We start from the raw sequence: 22666 nt of genomic DNA, 5'->3' as shown, positions 1-22666 counted from the left end.
GGCTAACGCATAAGTACTTTTTTCAACGTTAATAGTATTCAAGTCTGTATAAGGTGTGCCTCATGACAAAATAATACATGCTTTAAAAACACGTGAGCTTATACTTGTTATCAATAAGGTATGAAATTATAAAACGCATAATGACTCGATACTATATGGATAGCTAAAGTACCGATACCATGCTGATCTATATTGAATATAACATGTATATAGTATAACGGTAACTAGTATCAGAATTGATAAAAAGAAGCAATATATTTGGATATGTATACTTCAAAAATACAAAAATAACACGCAAAAATCTAAAAACATTCAATACGAATGGCCTTAATCGTAAACAACACTTTCCGCTCATGACTACAGTAGTGTACAGTATTGAACTCATTGCCCGTATACATTTCTTACTACTGGTGAACACTAATCGTTGCGATAGCTTTACTGTGGCCTCCCGGCTGAGGCTGATACCATGAATACGGACCAAACTTTTGACAGACGTGATTATTTCCCACCAAGGATTATTATCCTCATTTACAGATGTGCTTCTGCCCAGTCAAAATCCTCTCAATATTCATTTAGACATTACAAATCAACAACAATTTTGTGTAAATGATAACATTTTCGGTTTGTTTTTATCGAAACTGTCATGTTTGGTTCAAGCGAAACTCAGCATCTATTTACGATATCCTTTAGTTGCAATCATTGCTAGTTTTTATAGTGCATCTTATCCTCTTCTTTGCGCAAAACATATTCTTATTTAATAATTTTCTTGGTTCTTATCAGTAAAATGGTATTATAAAAGCCACACACCTTGAAATGAAATACTTGTTAATCGATAAATATAGATGCAATTTGAAAATGTGCAAAATTGTCATTTAATCTATAGCCTAGTTAGCAAGTAATTTATTATTTTTCAAACGGTACCGCTTTTAAAACCGAAAGTAGGATTTCTATACGTATATGTCCATTTCGACAACCACATTTTTTTTGTTTTAAAGCGCAAAAAAGACGGATTTCAACTTTGTAACCACCAGATATATTCTAATTGGCATAGATAATATTAAATCTTGAGCCTAGTTGGCTAGTACTTTATTATTTTTAAAATTGTAACGCTTTTAAAACCGAAAGAAGGATTTCTAGACGTATACGTCCATTTCGACAAACGCGATTATTTTTAAGTTTTAAAGCGCAAAAAAGACGCATTTCTACCTTGTAACCACCATATATATTACAATTGGCATAGATAAAATATGTTTCTTATTACTTAAATTCACTACGCCAAATAAGCGATGCCGGTCAACTCGTACCTAAGTCAACTCGCACGGTAGTCAACTCGCACGTTTTTTGGTCAACCCGCACGAGTGTTTTTGGTCAACTCGCACTGTTTGAAGTCAACTCACAACCCCCCCCCCCCCCTCAAACAAAAACAAATCAGAAATAAATATAGGCTATAATATGAAAATTAGTTTATAAGTGTAAATCAGTGTGTTGTTTAACCATTTTGGTAATTGGGCCGGGTCCCTTCTAATCGGGATAATTCGCTGCGTTTTGCCTAAAATTGGACATTAGTGTTTTACTGTTTTGCTAAAAATGCTTCAAATTGAGAAAAGAAGTGTTGTCAGTATTATTTTTACTAAGGTTGAACATATATGGCTGGATGGGAGATGAACAAAATGTTGAGATCTAAAAAAGTAATATTATTGTTGGAAACCTTCAATGGCTCCCATTTGGGAAAAGTATATATTTTTGCATTGAAAATGGCGCCGAATACCATAGAGATGATGTCTTAATTATCTGAATATGAATTGTCACAATTGTATGGAGCTTTTCACGTTTTGGTAAATTGACAAAATTAAAAAAAAAATGTTTCAGATTCAAAAATTCGTTGTAGCTATGACATTTGTGAGGAAACAGTCGAGTAATACTGAACATATAACATGTTCTAACATATCCATTACATGCATCGTTTGAAGATTTAAAAACCAGAAAATTATAAAGCGTTGCAGCGCGAAACTATTGAATAATTTAGAGTGTTCAGGTGTTGTCAATATAAAATATGTGTATGACAAACGTCAATACATGCCAAAATCTGTGAAAAGGTCCCTTTAACGTCTCTTTTACCCTTGTGGTCGGTATTTTTCACGGGCAATATGTGTAAGAGGTGTGAAAGTTGTTATATACAACGCACATTAATTAAAATTGCCAAACATTAATCCATTTAAGTTATTTGGTATGTTAATTAATCAGTTTTACTGTAATGTTTGTCACAACAAGGATAATGGTGCGAAAGGTGTTGTATACCGCACAAGATTCAATTAAAGTTAATTTATTTTGTAATTAATCAGTGTTACTATTACTACCATGTATAACGCATAAAATCAACTTGTATGTGTTATAATGCTTATTGTGTCCATGAATTAAAGAAAATTAAAATTAAAATTATGTGTTGTTTGTTGCATGCGGTTATTTTATAATGTACAGAAGTTTCTTAGCTATGTATATACCAATCGACTGATTTAAGAATATGTTATCATTATCCACATATTTGTGCAACGGACTACACGCGTTTAAGTGAATACATTCGTATTTTTTTATGGAATATCCATGTATTTTGTGTTCAAGAAGTGTAGGTCAAATGTAGCAAGCTATTGAGAGTGATAGTTATCAAACATAGAAAGACAATGAACATGCAAAACCGATAAGTACCGTGCATTTTTCATTATATTCTTAATATCTCATAGATGGTAACTAAAGACGTAGCGTCTTTAACACAATAATTAAAAAAAGATTTTAATTATTCATGCTGTTCAATTTAATTACCTTATGTAGAACCTTAACGCAGCTTAATGAATTTTAATAATCTTGGAAAATGTTATTAAATTATTAACTAAAATGCCCACTAACACTTAATTTGATTAATCGTTTTGTTTTTTCATCTCATCGAAACATGATGAATAATAATGATAAAAGTAGATTCCAGTAGAAACAGATTTAATTGTAACAAGATTGACATTAAAGGCTTCAAACTAAACAGTATTAGAGGAATAGTACACCTCAGTATTTAGTAATTAATCAATGTCATCCTGAATGCAACGTTCATATCAATAAATGTTTTATACATGTCTAAATGAAAAGTCATCAGTACCAGCAATAACATCACACAGTACATTGAGTACTGAAAAACAATTGCACCATATTTACACACCTTTAGCAGTATTTGCCCAAGGTGTTCCTATATGCCCATGGCACACCATAGCTGTCTCATAATCTATTTATTAAATACTGTTCAATCCTAACAACTCTATAATCTAGCACAATTTATTTTAAGTATTTTGCATTGAATGTCTGTATATGTAATGTTCATTTGAAACATATGAAAAATGGCGCGGCCTAATGAAAGTAAATACAGAAAATCAATTTTAAACTTATTGTGTTTAATAAAAAATACCAATGTCCATTTGGTGCATTATTAAGTTAACTTGCGAAAGCAAAGGTTATTTTTCTTGAAAAAATATTATTTGCAATAGCAACCACGATCTGAAGTGTCAGCATACATTTTATATAAAACTTTTACAGACAACGAAAAGCACTAACATGCACATAATACGAATGGAGTTTTGATGATATAAGCATATACAAAATAACAGAAAAATAATGATTAAAAACAAAATAGGTTTTCAAAGTTTGACTCATGAACTCACTAAAGTGAATACATGTTAGCAATCTAAACCAATGTCAGCTACATTCACACAAATTTTCTGAACAAATCCTCCATCTTTATTATTGTGATTGAGTGGGAACAGTTTTTCTTTAGTTTAAACCGACCTTAATCCGACTGGCCTTAAATGCAATCCAAAGCAAGGCCTGCCTGGAGACCGCTAACATAAAATTTCAGAACAATGAACTGATGAAATCAAAAGTGATAAGTTGAAACTGTTTTTCTGTAACTGTACAAACAGTTATCTTTACATCGACTTACAAATTATTCAAATCTTGGTCTTTATGCAAATTTGCTATATTCAATGTTTCATCACGATCTGTTATTGGAAACTAAAAAATCAGCCGAAACTAAGGCCGGGTTTCAATGTCTCCGCGTCCGCGTTCCGTGTCCGTGTATCCGTGTCCGCGAAAAAACGAACTGATTGAAATCTGTTGGAGCGATTCCATGTATCCGCGTTCCGCGTCCGCATTTTTCGTCCGCGAATTGCGTCCGTGAAAAATCGCTCTGTGAGCGATTTTTCACGGACGCGGACTCAGTACACGGACGGAAGTGAACATGAATGGTCGACTTTCAAGCATAAATATTAGTGAAAAAATAATATATTTAATAAGGTATCACTCTGAAATATACAACCAACGTATGAAATAATGCAGAGACAAAGACATTGCATCAAACAATTCGTATATATATCGTCTGCATTGTACGCTCTATAATCGCTTTTCAAAAGACACACTATATATTTCAAGCAAGATATAACGCTATAAGAAGTCGCTATTTATGTTCTTTTTTGTCTATGCGGGTTCACATACAAGTTTTAAAGTCTGCAATACGAATAATCAGTAATGTTTATCAATATAACTATGCTAAATGTCATTAATTCAGCCTGTCCAGAGTGGCTTATCAGCTAGTTTCCGCTTTCTGTACTGTGGTGTTGGAGAAATTAGCTGAGAGCGGTATGAAACAAGGAGATAATTAGGATTTTTGTATACCTGGGTTATAACAGTATTAAAATATTTTGTCAATAATTATAAATAACTTACCAAGGTTCTGAACTCTTCATCGTTCAGCTCTAATTCTCTAATAAGATGGTAGTATGTACCGTAATTTTGACGGTTTCTTATGATGGCACGTGACCAGTACCTATGTCTGCGTTTCCGTCTACTAACTTGCAGTGCTGCCGCAGCAGTCATCATAAAGAATGTGTGCTCTTCTAATAACGACATCCTAATCCAAGTACCACCCCGTTTGGAATGAGCTTTTTACACGGAAAGGCTTAAATAATAAGCGGATGCATGGAAACGATACTCCGTGTCCGTATACGGAACGCGGACACGGAACGCGGACCCGGAGCGCGGACACGGATGCATGGAAACCCGGCCTAACTGTTGCAGGTTTTCTATTGTAATTAAAAACGAGCTTGATTAGCCCAAAATAGAATTCTAAGCTTGTTCTACATGCAAGCTCGCCATTTCCATATAATAATCAAGATAGTTCAATTCAAAATATTGATCAAAAACCATCTGTTAAAAGCCGATAGCAAGCCATACATCAATCTTATAACCAAGAATTTTGTTTAAAAAATCTGGTTAAAAATTTCACTTGTAAAGGAGTTATAAAAATGTCACATGCAAGGCTTACCTCGTTTGAGAAGCTCATTTGATTTTCATTGGGTACGTGGGTTGTGTCATACACAGTGCCTCGTATCTTGAACAACATCTGGAGGTAATGAACCCCAATCTACAGGTTCTGAAAAAAAAATGTCTCCTTGTTTTAAGTGTCACCCATATGATATAGCCTCAAATAGGTGATAATCATTTGGTTGTTTTGAATTTTGGCATGATTTTCCTTTCTAGAACAAGTGAAGTTGTTCCTTACAACAACAACATCAGACTTAACAGAACTTTGTTTTATCAAAATATTATTTAAAAAACAAACAGGACTAACATGTAGATGTATTTATTATAGACTGATCATTTAGAGAAGGGTGGTATGAAAATGGTAACATAAACATCTTAAGTGGGTTTTTAATGTCAAATCCAACAAGCAATTTCATCAAAACGTTTCTTAATTGTCAGTACTCAATGTAACTTGAGATATACTTGATCACAATTTTTAAAATCCCTACAAATCAAAATAATTATCTGTTATGTATAATGATCACGTCAATCATGATAAGCCCCGCCTACCATGTTTTAGTGCTGCATGTCTATCGCTGTGTCAGTGTAGTATTGAAATAGCCACCAAACTGACCGGTGTTCTAGCGTTGTCTTAAACCCACATACACAGCCATTGGCGACGAGGATTAAGCAGAGTTTTTATTTCGGGAATTTTACTCTCTCTTTCAAAATGAAGTATTGTGCATAACATTCCGGATAATACATATGTGATAATAAACAGTAACATCGTTAATAGTAAGTATTAATCAGTTTGAGGGTAACGCGTAAACATGGACTTCTTATTTAGAACGCATGGAGCAATATTTTATTGTGAACGATATTGCAGATGAAAATAGAATGGCTGGATTACTTATCCTCTTAGGGGAAAGTACATATTGTCTTCTCAGGAGTTTAACGTCACCGGCAAAGCCGTCGGAGAAGACGTACAAGGAACTGTGTGATTTGCTTAGTACTCACCTTAGTCCAAAACCACTGATCATTGCCGAACGTTTACGATTTCATAAACAAAATCAGGCGACAGGGGAATGTATCAAGGACTGTGTAGCGACATTAAGGCAGTTGGCGGAATTTGTAACTTTGGCGACAACCTTAACGACACATTAAGGGAGAGATGTGTTTGCGGTCTTCGTGAGGAAACAACACAGAGGAAATTGCTTTCAACAGTTGACCAAACATTCGCTAAAACAGTAGAAATTGCGACTGCTATAGAAACAGCGACCAAGGACGCCGCAAAACTTCAGTCTTCGGCAGCTACCGGAAGCGTACACCGGATTGCTAACCGTAAACACACAAAGACAAGACCACCGCCTAAAAGGAAAACGGTGCAAGTTACTTCCAAACCGAACTGTATTCATTGTGGGAAGTGCTTTGTCGTTTAAACGAGTTTGGTTTAAATAAAACTAAACAAAGACAAGTGTGTGTTCTTTGAAGATAGAGTTACGTTTTCTGGACACAAGGTCGGCAAATATGGATTATGGAAGTGTAATGACAAGGTGCAGGCTGTGATTGACACACCCACACCTAAAGATGCAACTTCTTTAAGGGCGTATCTCGGCCTTCTAAATTACTACCACAGGTTTCTGCCGAATCTCGAGACTGTCATTAAACCGCAAAATAGCGATGGATGGAACAAATTGAAAGTTTATTTGGTCAAAAGAATGTTACATTGCGTTCCAAAATTCGAAAAAGCTGATCACTGCTGAGCCCGTGCTAACGCACTATAACCAAGATCTACCAGTAAGACTGGCAACGGATGCCTCTCCGGTAGGAATATCGGGAATACTGTCTCATGTCATGACAGAAGGTTCTGAAAAACCTATTGCGTTCGCGTCAATGTCATTAAGCAATACCGAGCAAAGATAGCGCACATTGATAGAGAAGCGGTATGGTCGGAAATTTTGTCTAGGAACGGACTGTCAGCCGCTGTTATCCATCTTCAGTCCAAGCAAAAGCATACACGCAACAACTGCTGCGCGCGTACAAAGATATGCTTTGTACCTATCCAGTTTGGATTACGAAAAATGCACAAAACGGCATACAAATGTTGATGAGTTGTCCAGACTACCCGCGCCGAATCATGATCATAATTCTGATGATATAGAAGAGGTATTCTACAATTCACAATTTGAGCAACTCCCTGTAACAAGTTCGCAAATTAGCCGCGAAACGCAGCGCGAGCCAGTTATGTCACGCGTCTTAGAATACGTCAAAAAGGGCTGGCTGCAAACGCTAATTACCCAGTACTCAAAGGCAACAACTTCCGCCGAAACGAGATAACACTTCATCGTGTGTGTCTGATGTGGAGATATAGGGTTATTATTCCCATAAAACTAAGAACGCGTGTTCTCGATATGTTACATGCTAGCCATCCGGCAATTGTAAAGATGAAAGGACTAGCTCGGAGCAAAGTCTGGTGGCCGGTGATTGATGACATCGAAAGTCTGGTCAAACATTGTAATGGTTGCGCAATGCAGCAGAAGTTACCAGCGCATGTCCAATTACATCCGTAGGAATGGCCAAGCTCTAGCTGGGAGCGGATACACGTAGGTTTCGCAGGCCCGTTTCAAGGACGAATGTTCTTAGTCATGGTTGATGCTCACTCTAAGTGGCCTGAGGTCATTGAAATTAATGTAACGAACACAGAAAGAACAATTCAGGTCATGTCAACCGTATATATAAGATATGGGTTTCCGAAGTAAATTATTTCTGAAGTACGTTCACATCTGAAAGCTTCCAGCTGTTCATGAAACGAAACGGAATTCTCCATATAAGGACTGCGGTTGCTAAGCAATCTACAAATGTTATTGTGGAGCGCTTCAATGCTTCCTTCAAATCTAGCATTCGCACAATAAATAGCGAAACGGATGACCTTATCCAGAAACTGAATTGCTTTTTGCATACATATCGTAACATGCCGCATTCTACAACTGGCGAAACACCGTCGAAAATGTTCTAAGGTGATTTGCGAAGTAGGTTTGATTTGCTTAAACCTGATACTAAGCAGCACGTGAATGACCGGCAAATGATAATGTCAGTTTCGGACTGAAATACATTTCGCGAACTAAATTTAGGTCAGAGTGTCCTTGCCCGAGATTTTAGGCCTAACTGTAAGGGAAAATGGATAGAGGGCACTACACTTGCAGACACTTCTAACGCATCACTTAATCATATCAATAAAGCTCCCGTATTTTTGATCGGATTGTGTTGAAATTTGGACCAAGAATAATTCAACACATATCTTATAACTCCTGAAAATTAAAATGAAATTGAAAAACAACACAATGTAAAACTTAACAATTTAAAAACGTCACTTCAAAAGTCAAATTCGCAGACTCGTACAACTTAAAATAATAACAACGTGAAAATAAAACGCATAAACTTACACGTCTTAATAACTGACCGGCTTGCAACATGCCGATTGGGCAATTTCGCTCGTGAATATTCATACGAGCCATAATGTTTTTCTAAAATTAATGTTATGTTGTTCTTGTGTAAAAACTTACCTAGAATTATGAAATTGAAATTAAATTGGAATAAAATGTATATCGCCTTTTACTACACTTGGTGATTTTTCTAACGCAACACTTTTAAAACTTACATATCTCAGTAATGAGTTAATATTTTTATTTAAAATTGCACATGTGATCATTTGACTACAGTATATGCAAGCTGACAATAAAATCATTCATCCGTGACGATCGGATGCTTTAGCAAGTGGGAAAGGTAGCCTGTAAAATGTAAAGAGCGCGATTGCGCTCCTGAATATTCATACGAGCTATATTGTTTTGTAAATTAATTTTATGTTTTCCTTATGTAAGAACCGACCTAAAATAATTAAATTGAAATAAAACTAGAATAAAATCACGTTTCAACATTTTCACAACAATATAGAACCACACCTACCCCACGTGCTGAAGCGTCCAATCGTCACGGATGAATGATTTTATCGTGAGCTTGCATAGAACGTAGTCAGTTGTATGTAAAATTTTAAAGTCGGCCGAGTTGATGTTGGTATATCTTCCCATTTTTGTTATGTGTCGCAAAAAAGTGATAACGAGTCAAAATGCGATGGTATTTATGTGAGATGTGCAAAAAATTTGGTCAAAATCGGTCAAGAAATGCCCAAATTCAGTACAAAGATAGGGCTTTTCAATTTCTGTCCACATGGACAGAAATGATCTAAATTTGAACACGCGCGGGTCACATAACCACGGACCAATGCATTTTTGTTTACAACGCCATTTGCCATGGAGAAACCGTGTTATTTGGTAGTTCTTTTTTGTTTTGAAAAGCGCAGAAGTGGAAATCACCTGAAATTGGCGCTCACGTGACCCAAAACGTGCATACGTCACAGGTTAATAATAGCCTTGAGGATTCCGTTATGTACATGGTTAGGTTTCGTATTTTTTATGCTTTTGGCATTTTTGGCACAATTTTTGCGAAAATCAGTATGGAAGAGTAAAGCTTAAGAATGTATCTGACGAATACTGATTAATTCTGGTCAGTTGAGAAAACCAAATTGTTGTGAGAAATATCAACTCGGCCGGCTTTAAATCAATATCTTTACTCGTAACTGAGATATTCAAGATTGAAAAGTGATGCGTTAGAAGTGTCTCCAAGTGTATTGTTTCTCGCGACGGACCACAAAGTGGACATTGGCAATACAGTGTGGAGAAGGCACATTTATCAGCTTCGCATTACGGACGTGTAAAACGTTTCAAATAAAAATGAAACAAACCAATTACCGTGCAAACCGCTGTCTATTATAGCCCATTGATGTCAGACCACCCGGTACTATTTGAGAACAAAGATATAAATAAAAATGATTATCAAAATGACTCTCTGGGATCAAATGAGAAATTTATTAAGGAGCGTCGGTATTCATTGTAAAAAAAGGCGGCAGCCTGGACGACTGTCTTATCAGTAGTTATTTGTAACTGATCAGATTAATTAATGCAATACTTTTCCTCGGACATTTTGGTACTTGTAAATGCAAATGAGCTCTGAGGAATTTATAACATTGTGTATCACTGATATGTAATTATGAGCAATTAATGCGTAATTTTACAGTAAAGAACATTGAGTTGATATTTGAACAAGAAATGTTATGTTTGAACAAGAAATGTTATGTTTGTAAATGATTATTCATATTATTTTTGAAATGTATTTGAAATGAATTGATTGTTGATACATAATTATATGATCAACACATTTAAAAGGGGAGAATTGTTATGTATAATGATAACGTCATTCATGATAAGCCCCGCCTACCACGTTGTATTGCTGCATGCCTATCGCTGAACCAGTGTAGTATTTAAATAACCAACAAACTGACCGGTGTTCTAGCGTTGTCTTTAACCCACATACACAACGATTATAAATGATGAATTTGATGGGTAACTAAGAGCGTATGTAGTTTCAAAAGTTGCCTTTCTTTGCACAGATATTTTTACACTAAATGAAGTAATAATATTACAGTCTTTATAATATTCTGCATGTGATGAAACACATGTCATCAATAGCACTTCTGTAAATTTTACACACGTTTCATGGAATCACTATATTTGTTGAGTAATTATTTTTTTACCTTTTGCAATTTTACAGTTAATTTATTGTTACTTTTGCATCAATTTATTACCATACTATTCATTCGTCGAAATCTGTCACATGCAAATTTATGACACAATATCCATCCACAATCATAAATATGAAAACTTTATAATGTCCAATCAAATTTAATCTACATTATACACGATATGGAACACATTGCTTACCTGTGTGAGTTCAACGACCTGCCTGTCCCTTTTTTCCCTGTCACCATCGATGGTGGCACAGTAACCGTAGAGCAGTGCCCCTCGCCGCCACAGCAGGCACTCAGCTAGCTCATTCCCCAGCAACTCCTCTGGCTGGCTGTTGGCTAGCTGATCTCACTCACTTTATCCAGATAGGCTACAATAATGGACGAAACGTGTTTGTCAACAAATACAATATCTTAATATATTTGTTTGAAAGAAAGTCTGGGTAAAGAGATTGATATATCAAATATTGAAACATCAACAATTTAAACTGTAAGGACATGTTTACAGGTTAGTAAAATGTTGCATTGTATACTACTTTAAACAATGTCTGGTTAAGTAAAAAAACAGATACTCAACATTTAAGTTTGGACCTATATTAACTCATATTAGCTTGTTGCTTCATAAACCAAAGGCAGATTCCACAACTATTGTCTGAGATCTTGCTCTTATAGTACGGATTGAATCTAGGACCTTGCAATCGGTATGAAAACGCAGTATCTTCTATTACATTCTTAAAGAATAATCTCATCCATATGCTCCTCAACACATAGCAGAGAAATTCACGTGCCTATATCCATGTACAACTTACAGAAGATTTTAGCGATTCTTTCCTTTGCATTGTTTTTCAGGAAAATACGCATCACTGAGTACATTTTCAGCATGGACTGTAATATCTAGGATGGCTAAGAAAAAAACAGCAATGGTGCTGCAATCTACAGTATGTAAAATTACATAAATTACTTCAACATATGTGACAGGACCAGCACATTCTAGATAAATATCATTCAGATTAACTAGCGGTGTTTACGATTAATTTTATCCATTAAAGACAACTCATTTAAATAATATTTGCCATAGTTTTTAGATTTGTCTTTCTTTATTTTCAATGTGCATTATAATGAGGAAATTTGTATGGTCTACCAACGACACATTTAGTTCAATGATAAACATATTGTGATCCAAATAGAAAACAGTTTGATCAGTATTTATCAATATTTTGCTTTGTTGAGAAGAATGAGGATGCCCCTGGAAATCTGGGTAGTCTCAAAATAGGTCAAGTACCCCTGATGCTTAATATGCGCAACACAAAGAAATGTGTCTTTTGATCGTATAAGAGTGAGACAAACACACTAAATTCATGTTCTAGTTTCATCTTCAAGTGTTAGTTACAATACCCAATAACAACGACATTTTTAAAAACCAAATGACATTCCACATAAAGGTTCGAAAGCATCACAATAAAACCTTTTCCTCGCATAACATTAACTGATACCACATACTTCTGCATATTGCTGTATGTATTTGCTGACTTGTTCACAAAATATAGTGGTGGGGAAATTGCTTGTCACATCCTGACATTTCATCATGCATTTCTGTAAAAGTCTATCATCTTCATCCGGACCTGAAACAAAAATCACATAATTTAACATATGGAATAAAGAATAAAAAACTATTGGTGAAACATATATTTGATTTCCCAAATGGAATATGATCCAACTATTAGGGATTGGTAACTAATGTACTGCGTCAAATTGATTCTTAAAAATAAAACATAATCTATCATGAAGGATAGGCTTAAGGAATATTAGCAAACAGGTTATGTTGTATAATGTAAACCTGATAAATATGCATACAGTAGAAATATATGAGCCGCGCTCTGTGCAAAGGATGTTTAATGAATGTGCCTAAAGTGTTGTCCCAGATTAGCCTGTGCAGTCCGCTGTGCTGTGACGACACTTTACACCTAAACTGGATTTTTGCAAAAAGAGACATTTTCTTAAACGAAAAATATCACAAATGCGGAAATTGTCGTCCCTGATTAGCCTGTGCTGACTGAACAGGCTATTCTGGGACGACACTTTACGCACATGCATAAACTCCTTTTCACAGAGCACGGCCTCTATTATATATAATCGATTTTAAAATAATTGAAGATAAACTATAACAATATTATGAGGATATAATAATAAAATATAAAAAAATAATGCTGGGTACCACAATCTTTAACTTTTTGAGCATGCATTTTTATAATAATCTGATGCAATTTCGCAGTTACCCTCTCCTACTCTAACATGTAGTTGCGTATAAAGCTATTGTATTAAAGGTGCTGATCAATACATTCATTCCTTCGAGTATCTGTATTTATAATCAGCGGTGCAGTCGTGCTAATGATTTTACGTGCGTTTTTCAGTTATATGTAACCCAATTTATCATTTTCTATGTTTTTACACATAAAGTAAAATATTCTGATTAATGGAGAAATTCAGAGAATTGATGTGAAGTACCTGTTAACCTTTCGGTGACTTCAAAGCATCATGACTTCTGTGCTGAATGTCTTTAAATTAAGATATAATGAACAACTTCAGACTGTCTGCAGCCATTCTGAAAGAAAACAATGTTATATATCATTATGAACTTTGGTTGCCACAACTCTTGGAAGAATTATGTTCATCTGTCTATAAATTCAGTATGGCATATATAGTCCAACAACTTCGTGTTTCAACTCCTCTCTAATCACTGGGTAGATCGCACTAAAATTGTGTAGTTTAATGACATAAATGTATAGATGATCCTAAAGAAATGAAGTTTGGTTGTGACGAGTTTCTTTTGAAGAAATTCCCTCTAGAGGCAACCTGTATTGCCCGATCTTCATGAAACTTGGGCAGAAGATTTGTGTTTCCATGAAAATTGATAAAACATTTGTTCCAATAACATATGCGGCTTCACAAAACTGGTCCCTTCCTTTGTATCTCATGTGAGCAACTTTAGGCCTTTAAGGCCGTTTTGTTTTGTAAATAAATTTGACTGCGACCAGTTTAAGCTCTTTATTTGTTTATCCATTGTATAAAATTGGAGTGGAGAAACTCTATAGATAATAATAGGTTTGTGACGTGGATGGAGAATGGTTATCTGGCAAGTCGGAGGAATTTATCGGGTGAGCCGAAGGCGAACCCGATAAGATCCTCCGACGAGCCAGATAACCATTCTCCATCTACGTCACCAACCTATTAATCTATTTATCCTGTCACATTAACAACATTCGTTGAAATGTTTCTAAAATTTCTAGTTTTTGAGAATTTTGTGTTTAAATATGTTATATGGTAAACATCACGCGCAAAAAAACAACATTGTGACGTCACGTCAGACAAAGCGCTTTGGCTAGCTTCAATCTTGATAAAACACACAGAAATCGAGTTACTCGTAATTTTTTTCAATACACAAAGACGAAATTATGCTGTTTAAACAATAATGTTTTTTTTACATGTTTTTGGTATTTTATTAATAGAAAACAGTATATTTTATTAATAGTAAATTCATGCGCATGCATAGATAGCAACTGACGGATATTCGAGGTCACGTGGTCATCTAGCCTAATATCTTTTGGGATATTAGGTTACCTTGTTATCGGGCTGATTTAAAGGCATGTGACAGGATAAAATCATCTTCAGAGTAATCATTGAGAAACATCTGCAACAACCACATGAGCTCTTCCAAAATTTTATAGACTTAAAGAAAGCAGTCCACCGCGTTAGGCATGATGGCCTATGGCAGGTTTGAGATGATTCAAAAATGACGAATGGTTGGTTCAAATAATCCAGCACTCTTCGAAAACGTTACCAGTACTTTTCTAGGACAGACGAACATCAGTGGGCACTCGTCAGGGAAAATGCCTGCTCTCCCTCGTTCTGTAAAACCTTTTCTTGAGAATATGCAATCGGCTATATGTTTATATAATTTCTCGATAAAAAATGTAGGTTTTTTTCTTGTTTCAATGTTTGATATGTTAAAGAAAAACAAAAATAGGTCGACACAACAAATAAAGTACCCCGCTTCGTATTAACATGTTTTTAGAAAGTTTTGGTCAAATAAAATTGTTTTTTATTTAAAGTGTAAACTAATGTCATCTTATTTTGTGGTTTGTTTTTTTATGGTACGTTTAATGCGTTGTTTGTCGAGTTTTTAACAACGTTCATTTTATTTTTGCCTATAAAGAAGATCAGCAATTACCAAGGTAGACATGATTTGTTGTTCGAACAAAAGGCAAAAACGTGTGTCCCCAAGCGAGTAACACAATATGTTAAAGATGAAATAATTACATTCTTATGGTTTCTGTCTTGACTTCAAACAAAGCGACATATTAAGTTTTCAATCAACGACTTGAGGAAAAAAACTGTATAATGCACTCAATAAAAAGGTCGAAACTTGCGTTGCCATGAAGGAAGGAAAAAATATTTGTATAAATTTCGGATTGTACGAGTGGCAGATATCTTGGCATGATCAAACAGCTACCCGAAACGCCCATCTGTTTCATATAGATACAATATACATTTAATGTCCTCATTGGTAAGATTATTGTCAATAAGGAAATATTTTTGCGTATAACATGCACACAGTTAATTAAATGCACCTGCAATGCAGCAATTTCCTTTGAGTCTTTATTGTTTCTTTTTGCCTTTGGTAACTTTCAAGACACTTCCTGCTAACCAATACAGCTCAACCGACTGCTGATATTCCAAACTAAACAAATGCTTCTGAGCTCTTGTCTATATACATATCAGTTTCGTTATTGCAAGTGTCTCCGAAGACTATTACATGGAACACAAGATCAACGAGTATGTCCGGAACATGACCCCCCCCCCCTCCTGGCGACCGTCGAACGATTTCAACTGGCTTGGGTTGGACACGTTGCTAGGCATGATTCGCTGTAAAACGACTGTGCTTCAGGGCACGCTAGCGAAAGTTCGCCGTCGAAGCCGTCAGAACAAAAGATGGATAGACAATGTGCATTACCCACTCACAGCAGCCCACAACGGTAAATTCGGTAATTTTCAACAAGGAACACTTTTGGCTTAAAGCTTTTGACAAACAGGTAAATAAATGCACTTGACACGCAGTCAGTCCCTTTGCATCTATGGTGTTGTTTTTGCCTATTGCAATTTGCAGGACACTTCCTTCTAACCAGTACAGCTCGATTACCTTTAATGTCCTCGTCAGTACATTTGGTTATTGTCAACAAGAAAAACTTTTGTTAAAAATGTCAAAACAGGTAATTAAATGCACATGAATACAGGCAGTGCCTTTGAGTGTTTGTTGTTGTTTTTCTTTATGCAATTGGCACTACTTTCCTTCCTGCTAACCAATACAGCTCAACTGATTGTTTTGCTGATATGTCAAACTGCAAATATGCTTCTGAGCTCCTTCTTATCCATTTCGTTATTACTCATCATCTCGTACATGGAGCACCTCCCAAAAAGCATGTCTGGAAATCGACACAAGCATTTTTTGACCCATAAGAACCCCTCCCGGCGACCGTCAAACTACAAAAAGCTTGCTTGGTTCGGACACGTCATCAGGCACCAATCTATGTTAAGAACTGCGCCCCTGGGCACGCTAGAGGTAGGTCGCCGTCGAGGCCGTCAGAAAAAAAGCTGGATGGACGATGTGAAAGAGTGGACGTCCCTCCCCGTGCATTGAACACTCGCCACCAATAGCAGACTGTCGGAGGATCTCTGTGTCGTCGTCCCTCATTTCCCCCAACGACCGTATCGGTTAATGGCATGATAATGATGATGATGACGATACTGTGACGAAGGTTAAACCGCTCAAAAGTGTACATTTATTACATTAAATGTCCTCATTGGGAATTTTGATAATGTATAACACGGAAAACGTTTTGCTTACAGCGTGAAAACAGGTAAATAAATGCACACAAAATGCAGCCAGCCCATTTCAGTATTTGTTTGTTGTTTTGCCTATTGTAATATGCAAGAGACTTTCTGCTTTAAATACAGCTCTACTTTTTATTTTGCTGATGTCAGCACTTGTTGGCTCTTAAGAGACCCTACCGGCGATCATCAAACGACGAAAGCTGGATTCGTTTGGACACGTCACTAGGCACAATACATCTGTTTACCATATTTTTTACTTTTACGAATCATAAGAATAAAAGGCAATGTACACAGAGTTCCCATTTGAAAGGCTTTTTAATTGAATATACGTTAGTTGAAAAATAAATCAACTAAACATATACATGTGTTTTAAGTATATTCAATATGGTAATGATATGACTGTTCCGCATTAAATGGTATTCAAGGAATATGATGTTATGTTAATATTCAAATCAAAAATATACTTAATTTATTTGTAGTACCATTTTGTTCTGAAAACACTATCATATTGATGAGGAAATTATTCTTGCGGGGAAATTCAAGAACGCATCAAAGCAATTGAAATTATATAAACGAGGACATTAAAGTATTCATCAAAGCAATTCAGCATACATTAGTATTATTTAAACTGACGTTTAATAGAAAGACTACGCCCATATTGTAAACAATGTCAATTAACCTTGGAGGGTTAGTGTATAAAAAGCGCGTTTTGATTCAGAAGGTAACAGTTTGCAACGAACTTGCATAATGAAGCTTCTTCTCCTAGGACTGTTTGCGGCCATGCTGGTCTGGGGCCCGCAGACAAGAGCCCAGAAAGGTAAGATAGGATTTGCAATCATATTTGATATGTTAATTTCTTATACTTCTGATCGTAAAAAAAGAAACTTGCTTTGCATCAACATTTTTAGACATTAGACATGAACAGCGATATTTTTGTAATAGAACTATCATTCTTAGATTTTATATAAACGTTTAAGATATATACATTATGTGCATTAATTTTGGTAGATGCAAATGTAAATTCCATTCAAAATTTTACTGTCATTCAAATAGTTATATAGGTTATTAAAGCGTTTCAGTTTCGAAACAAAAACATGAAATAAAATATTTATATGAAAGTATGATAATAATGATGGGAAAAGACCGATTGTACCTTCACCGTTCCAGACGGTACCCACTTTAAATCACTATAAATTTTTATTTTTTGCGTTTTGTCATAAGTGCCTATGCGTTTTTCCGATGGCTGTTACTTATTGTGATGTCCCTGATGGTTTATTGTTATTACAGACATACTGTTTCATATGGTGATACTAAAATACATGTATATCGATTAAAGATTCGTCAAAACATTGTATAACAACTATATACATGCTACACACTTGCTTTTTCATGATAAATACAAACTATAACATAGAAATGCTTCAATTTGTGAATTAAACTGTATTTACAATCCACAAGTAACTAGTTTCATGCGGCAAATTAATAATTTATAATGTGTGTACATTTATCAAAGAAGCTTTTGTTAAAAGAAATGCAATTCTTAATAAAACTGTTCGATCAATTTAATTACCGCATTGATAGAACTTACTTGTTCTTAGCATTGATTGTATTTATTTGCATTTGTTTTCTTAAATGAATATGTTTTGTTATATTTTGTTATGTTGTTATGCCTAGATAGGTGACAGATAATAAGGTGTATATTCGAGCATTAAGACGACGAACATTTATGTATGTCTGCATAAACTAAACTATATGTCTATCTTAAATCACAGAGTTAACTTTTCTATTTGTGTTTACTTGATTATCTCTAGTTATGTCGACATAACCATAGATACAAGAAACAGAAACCTCGTGAATTATGAGATGGTTTAAAAATAATGTTTGTTTGTTTTTAGAATTTTCAATATATATAGTTTTCAAATAGAGTTTTTCTTGCGTTGACTATTATTCGTTTGTCTTAGTACGTTTATTAGTATAGTATCACATTTTGTGTATAACTACTCATATACCGGTGTCTGAATTTTCAAATGCAAAATATGTCAATGTACGAACAACAACATGCTCTTTCATTGTTTACTATCACAGTGCAATAGTGCCAAATTTGGAAGATTCTTATGTACCATTTTATGACTGTGTATGTAAATGTTGACATAATTGCAATGCCGATGTATTTTATTTATCTTCTAGACGACTTGACCAATGACGAAGTACTGGAAGCTGAAGCGCGGGCAAATAAACCTGTAAGCACATAAATATTGGTCACAAATAATTAATAAATAGCTTTATTAATTTACTCTGTAATGTTGATGATATTAATGACTAATCAATGACAAACATCCCATTTCTTTTTAAATTGTACAAAGATCAATCGTGCTTCAGATTGATAAAAATAAAATGGACACAAATAGCATTCCGAAATAAAACATACAATCTTAAAAATGTAAAAGAAATCGTGTATGCCAGTGAAAGGGTCACTAGTTTCTATTCAATGTGTGAAAACAAAATTAGTATGTGTGAAACACATAAGACATGCATAATAATAAAGAATTGTAATAGAACATATACATAATATATCATTCAAAATTCAAGCTCACGTTGTTTCATATGTAAATGAAACAAACCACATGTCTGTTCTTTCCAGTGTGTTGATAAAAGATGCCAATTATCGGTGACTATCAATTTTAGAGTGTTGGTGCAGCAGACAAAACATTTTGTGACGGCGTGTGTGCTGAATTTGAAGGCGACGATTTAGAGGAATGCATAAAAGAGTGTGGATTCTTTGGACTAAGAATCCCCAGACAGGTGGAAGGCGTTGATGGTGGCGACGATCAAGGGTAAATAATATGCATTTTTCAGATGAACTATGATGATGAAGAGATGGATGACAAGAAGGGGAAACAAATATAAAGATTGAGGGGATGATGATCATCATGATGATTATTCCTATACATTATGTCAAACATATGTTTGACTAATATTGTACTAAATGGTGCAGGATGGAAAATGCTGAAATTACTGCACTCAATGAATGGAAAACCAATGTATTATGTATGGCCATTAATAAGATCCATTTTAATAAAATAAATGCTTTGGCCTTCTCGCATTCAGCTAAATTTAATAAACAAATTCTGTGTAAATTGCTTGACGACTTACACTATTAATTCGTCATAGTTCCTTCAGATAAGGATGATAATAATGTTATCATAATAATTATGATGAGTGTTTTATGTTCAAACTATTTCACAAAAACTTTCACAAACTACATCATATTGTGATTAAAATAAGCAACCTAATGAAAGTATTGACGACCATATTGCCGAATGCAAACAGTTAAATGTTATAGTTAATATTACTGACAAGAAATTGCCATCACTTTACTGGATACCTAAATTACATAAAACGCCATATAAAAGTCGTTTTATCGCGTATTCAGTGTCTTGTACCACCAAGTAATTATCAGTGTATCTAACATCTGCATTTCGTGCTATTAGATATCATATAGCTAAATATTGTAAAAAAGATTAAGAAAATAGTAATATAAACCTATTTTGGTCAATAAAAAAACTCCTTAGAAGTTATTGATAAAATTGAAATGAAAAAATATAAGGTGTCACAAGAAAGCACCTAGGGTTTTTCTACACTGTATACAACGCTTCCTAACACTTTAATAAAGTCAAAACTTGTTTCTTTGATTGAAAAAAAACATTTGCTAGAGAGAAGTGTTCATATCTTGCTTTAAACACTAAAATAGCTTTTTTACTAATCAGATTTTAGATAAATACAACATTTAGACTTGTCTTGACTTTTGTGCAGCACTTACTTTTCTTCTGGATAACTTGTTCGTTGAATTTAATGGTAAAATATTTAAATAAAATTATCGGCGTTCATTTGGGTACTAATTATGCGCCACTTAAAGCGGATATTTTTTTATATTGTTATGAAAGCGATTTTATGTTAGAATTATCGAAAACTAAAAACTAGATTTGATTCAACGTTTTAACCTAACTAGTAGGTACATTGATGACATACTTAATTTAGATAACCCATTCTTTGAACAATATATTCAAAAAAATCTACCCGAACGAACTAGTCTTAAAAAGATCGTGTTAATCCAAAACAGATGTTGCTTATTTATACTTACATCTTACTTTTAATAATAATATGATTAAGACAAGTTTATACGACAAACGGGGCGACCTTTACTTCGAAATTATGAATTTTCCCTTCCTAGATGGTAACATCCCTAAAGGTCCATCTTATGGAATTTACATTTCGCAGTTGGTACGTTAAGCCAGAGCATGTTAATGTATTAACGACTTTAATGATCGCAATCGTATATTAACCAAGAAATTGCTAAATCAAGGTTTGTGTATCATAACTTAAGAAGTAAATTCGCTTAACTTCACTCAAAATATGGTGATTTAATTTCAAAATATAATGTTTCTTTAAAATGGCATTGAACTGATGGAATTTCCCACCCATCATTGTATGGAGATGTTTTGAAGCGTGTTCGCAAATTAAAATATCTTAAAGAAAACGTTTATATTAAACTTTTCAATTTCATTAGCTCGTTTTTGTGGAAAGGATTTGATGTTAACGTACTTAAAAACACATGATTGTTGGTTTTCGATTCACTATATCTTTCTTCTCTTAAAATGTGGAATCATTAATGGAATGACCATTTTATATGTTTGATTAAATATTTCATCACCGAAGCTGGTTTTATTGGTAATTAAATTTTACAGTACTGCCCCTTTAATATTTTTATTTTTTAGTTTACAGTACTGCCCCTGGAATTTTTTCACGTCATCGTGTCATCGCTTCTCAATTGCGTCATTCCATACACTTTAACTGTTCTTGGCTTCATTGATTTATTTGACGTCATCGCTTCTATATTGCTTTATACGACACACTTTCACTGTTTTAATCTACATGCATACGTCATTGGGTTTATAGCGTTCAATTTCATTATATTTTCTTTTTGACAGGCGTTTCTTGTTTGATTTATTTTTTAGCAGTCACATAAACAACCAAGATATGTAATATGGATCTTGTACACCCATTATTGCTGCTTCTTCATGTATTTGCGCGATGATGATCTGAAATATTAACTTTGTGATGCTATATTCTTAAATCTTTTTCTAAAAAGAAGGGATGTAGTTGACACTTGTTCGTAGGTTCATTTCATCGTTCCTCCAAAAGTTGTAACTCTGTTGCTCTGGTCTCTTTCCTACCATTGAGTAATTAAATGGTAATTACATTTAATGCGTTTTAATTTTCTTTTATTATTGTTGAATTTGAGTTGCAATGCTATGAAGTTAAATTTTATTTACACTTATATGTATCATGAATATTGCTGGGCCAAGTGTGAGGTTGAGCGCTGAAAAACCGGTTTAAACCCTCAAAGCTTTGCATTGGACGTTCCGAGGCGGTTACCTCAGCTTTATTCTTATATTTGTTTATGTTGTTCTGTATTGTGATGTTTGGTACTGTTTTGGCAATTGGTCACTTGCCTGAAATAAAGGACCAACTAATTGTATATAATGAGAATGCAATACTGCTCCAGCAGCTGGAGTTTCACTTCTTTATATTGATTTAGCATGTGGATACATGTAATTCATTGCCATTCGTATATTACACCAGCACATTTCGTGTTACGAGTGTAAATACGGTTGCTTTTGAATGAACATTTATGATTTTTATTTACGATATTGGGTAAAACATGCCACTGAAATGGTGATAACAAATAGTAAATACTATTTAATTTTATATGAATGTGTTATCCAAATGATATGTTGTTCACGA

General features: G+C 34.6%; 1 protein-coding gene across 4 annotated transcripts in view; it reads left to right on the top strand.

Moving 5' to 3' along the window:
- Positions 1–22666, top strand: part of LOC127879187 (prophenin-2-like) — a 196579-nt gene that overhangs the window by 101584 nt on the left and 72329 nt on the right. The window contains exons 1-3 of one of the 4 annotated variants that reach the window (XM_052425882.1): positions 17526–17678; positions 19049–19101; positions 19547–19695. In XM_052425882.1, coding sequence (XP_052281842.1) covers positions 17609–17678; positions 19049–19101; positions 19547–19695 — 272 coding nt within the window. In that variant the 5' untranslated portion in view covers positions 17526–17608. Of the gene's footprint in view, positions 1–17516; positions 17679–19048; positions 19102–19546; positions 19696–22666 lie in introns of those variants that run through there. The other 3 variants (XM_052425883.1, XM_052425880.1, XM_052425881.1) reach the window with 3 other exon arrangements.

This window comes from Dreissena polymorpha, chromosome 4 (genome assembly GCF_020536995.1).
Source record: "Dreissena polymorpha isolate Duluth1 chromosome 4, UMN_Dpol_1.0, whole genome shotgun sequence".
NCBI lineage: Eukaryota > Metazoa > Mollusca > Bivalvia > Myida > Dreissenidae > Dreissena > Dreissena polymorpha.
Note: the sequence above shows the minus strand (reverse complement) of the source record. Positions and strands in the feature narration are given on the sequence as shown.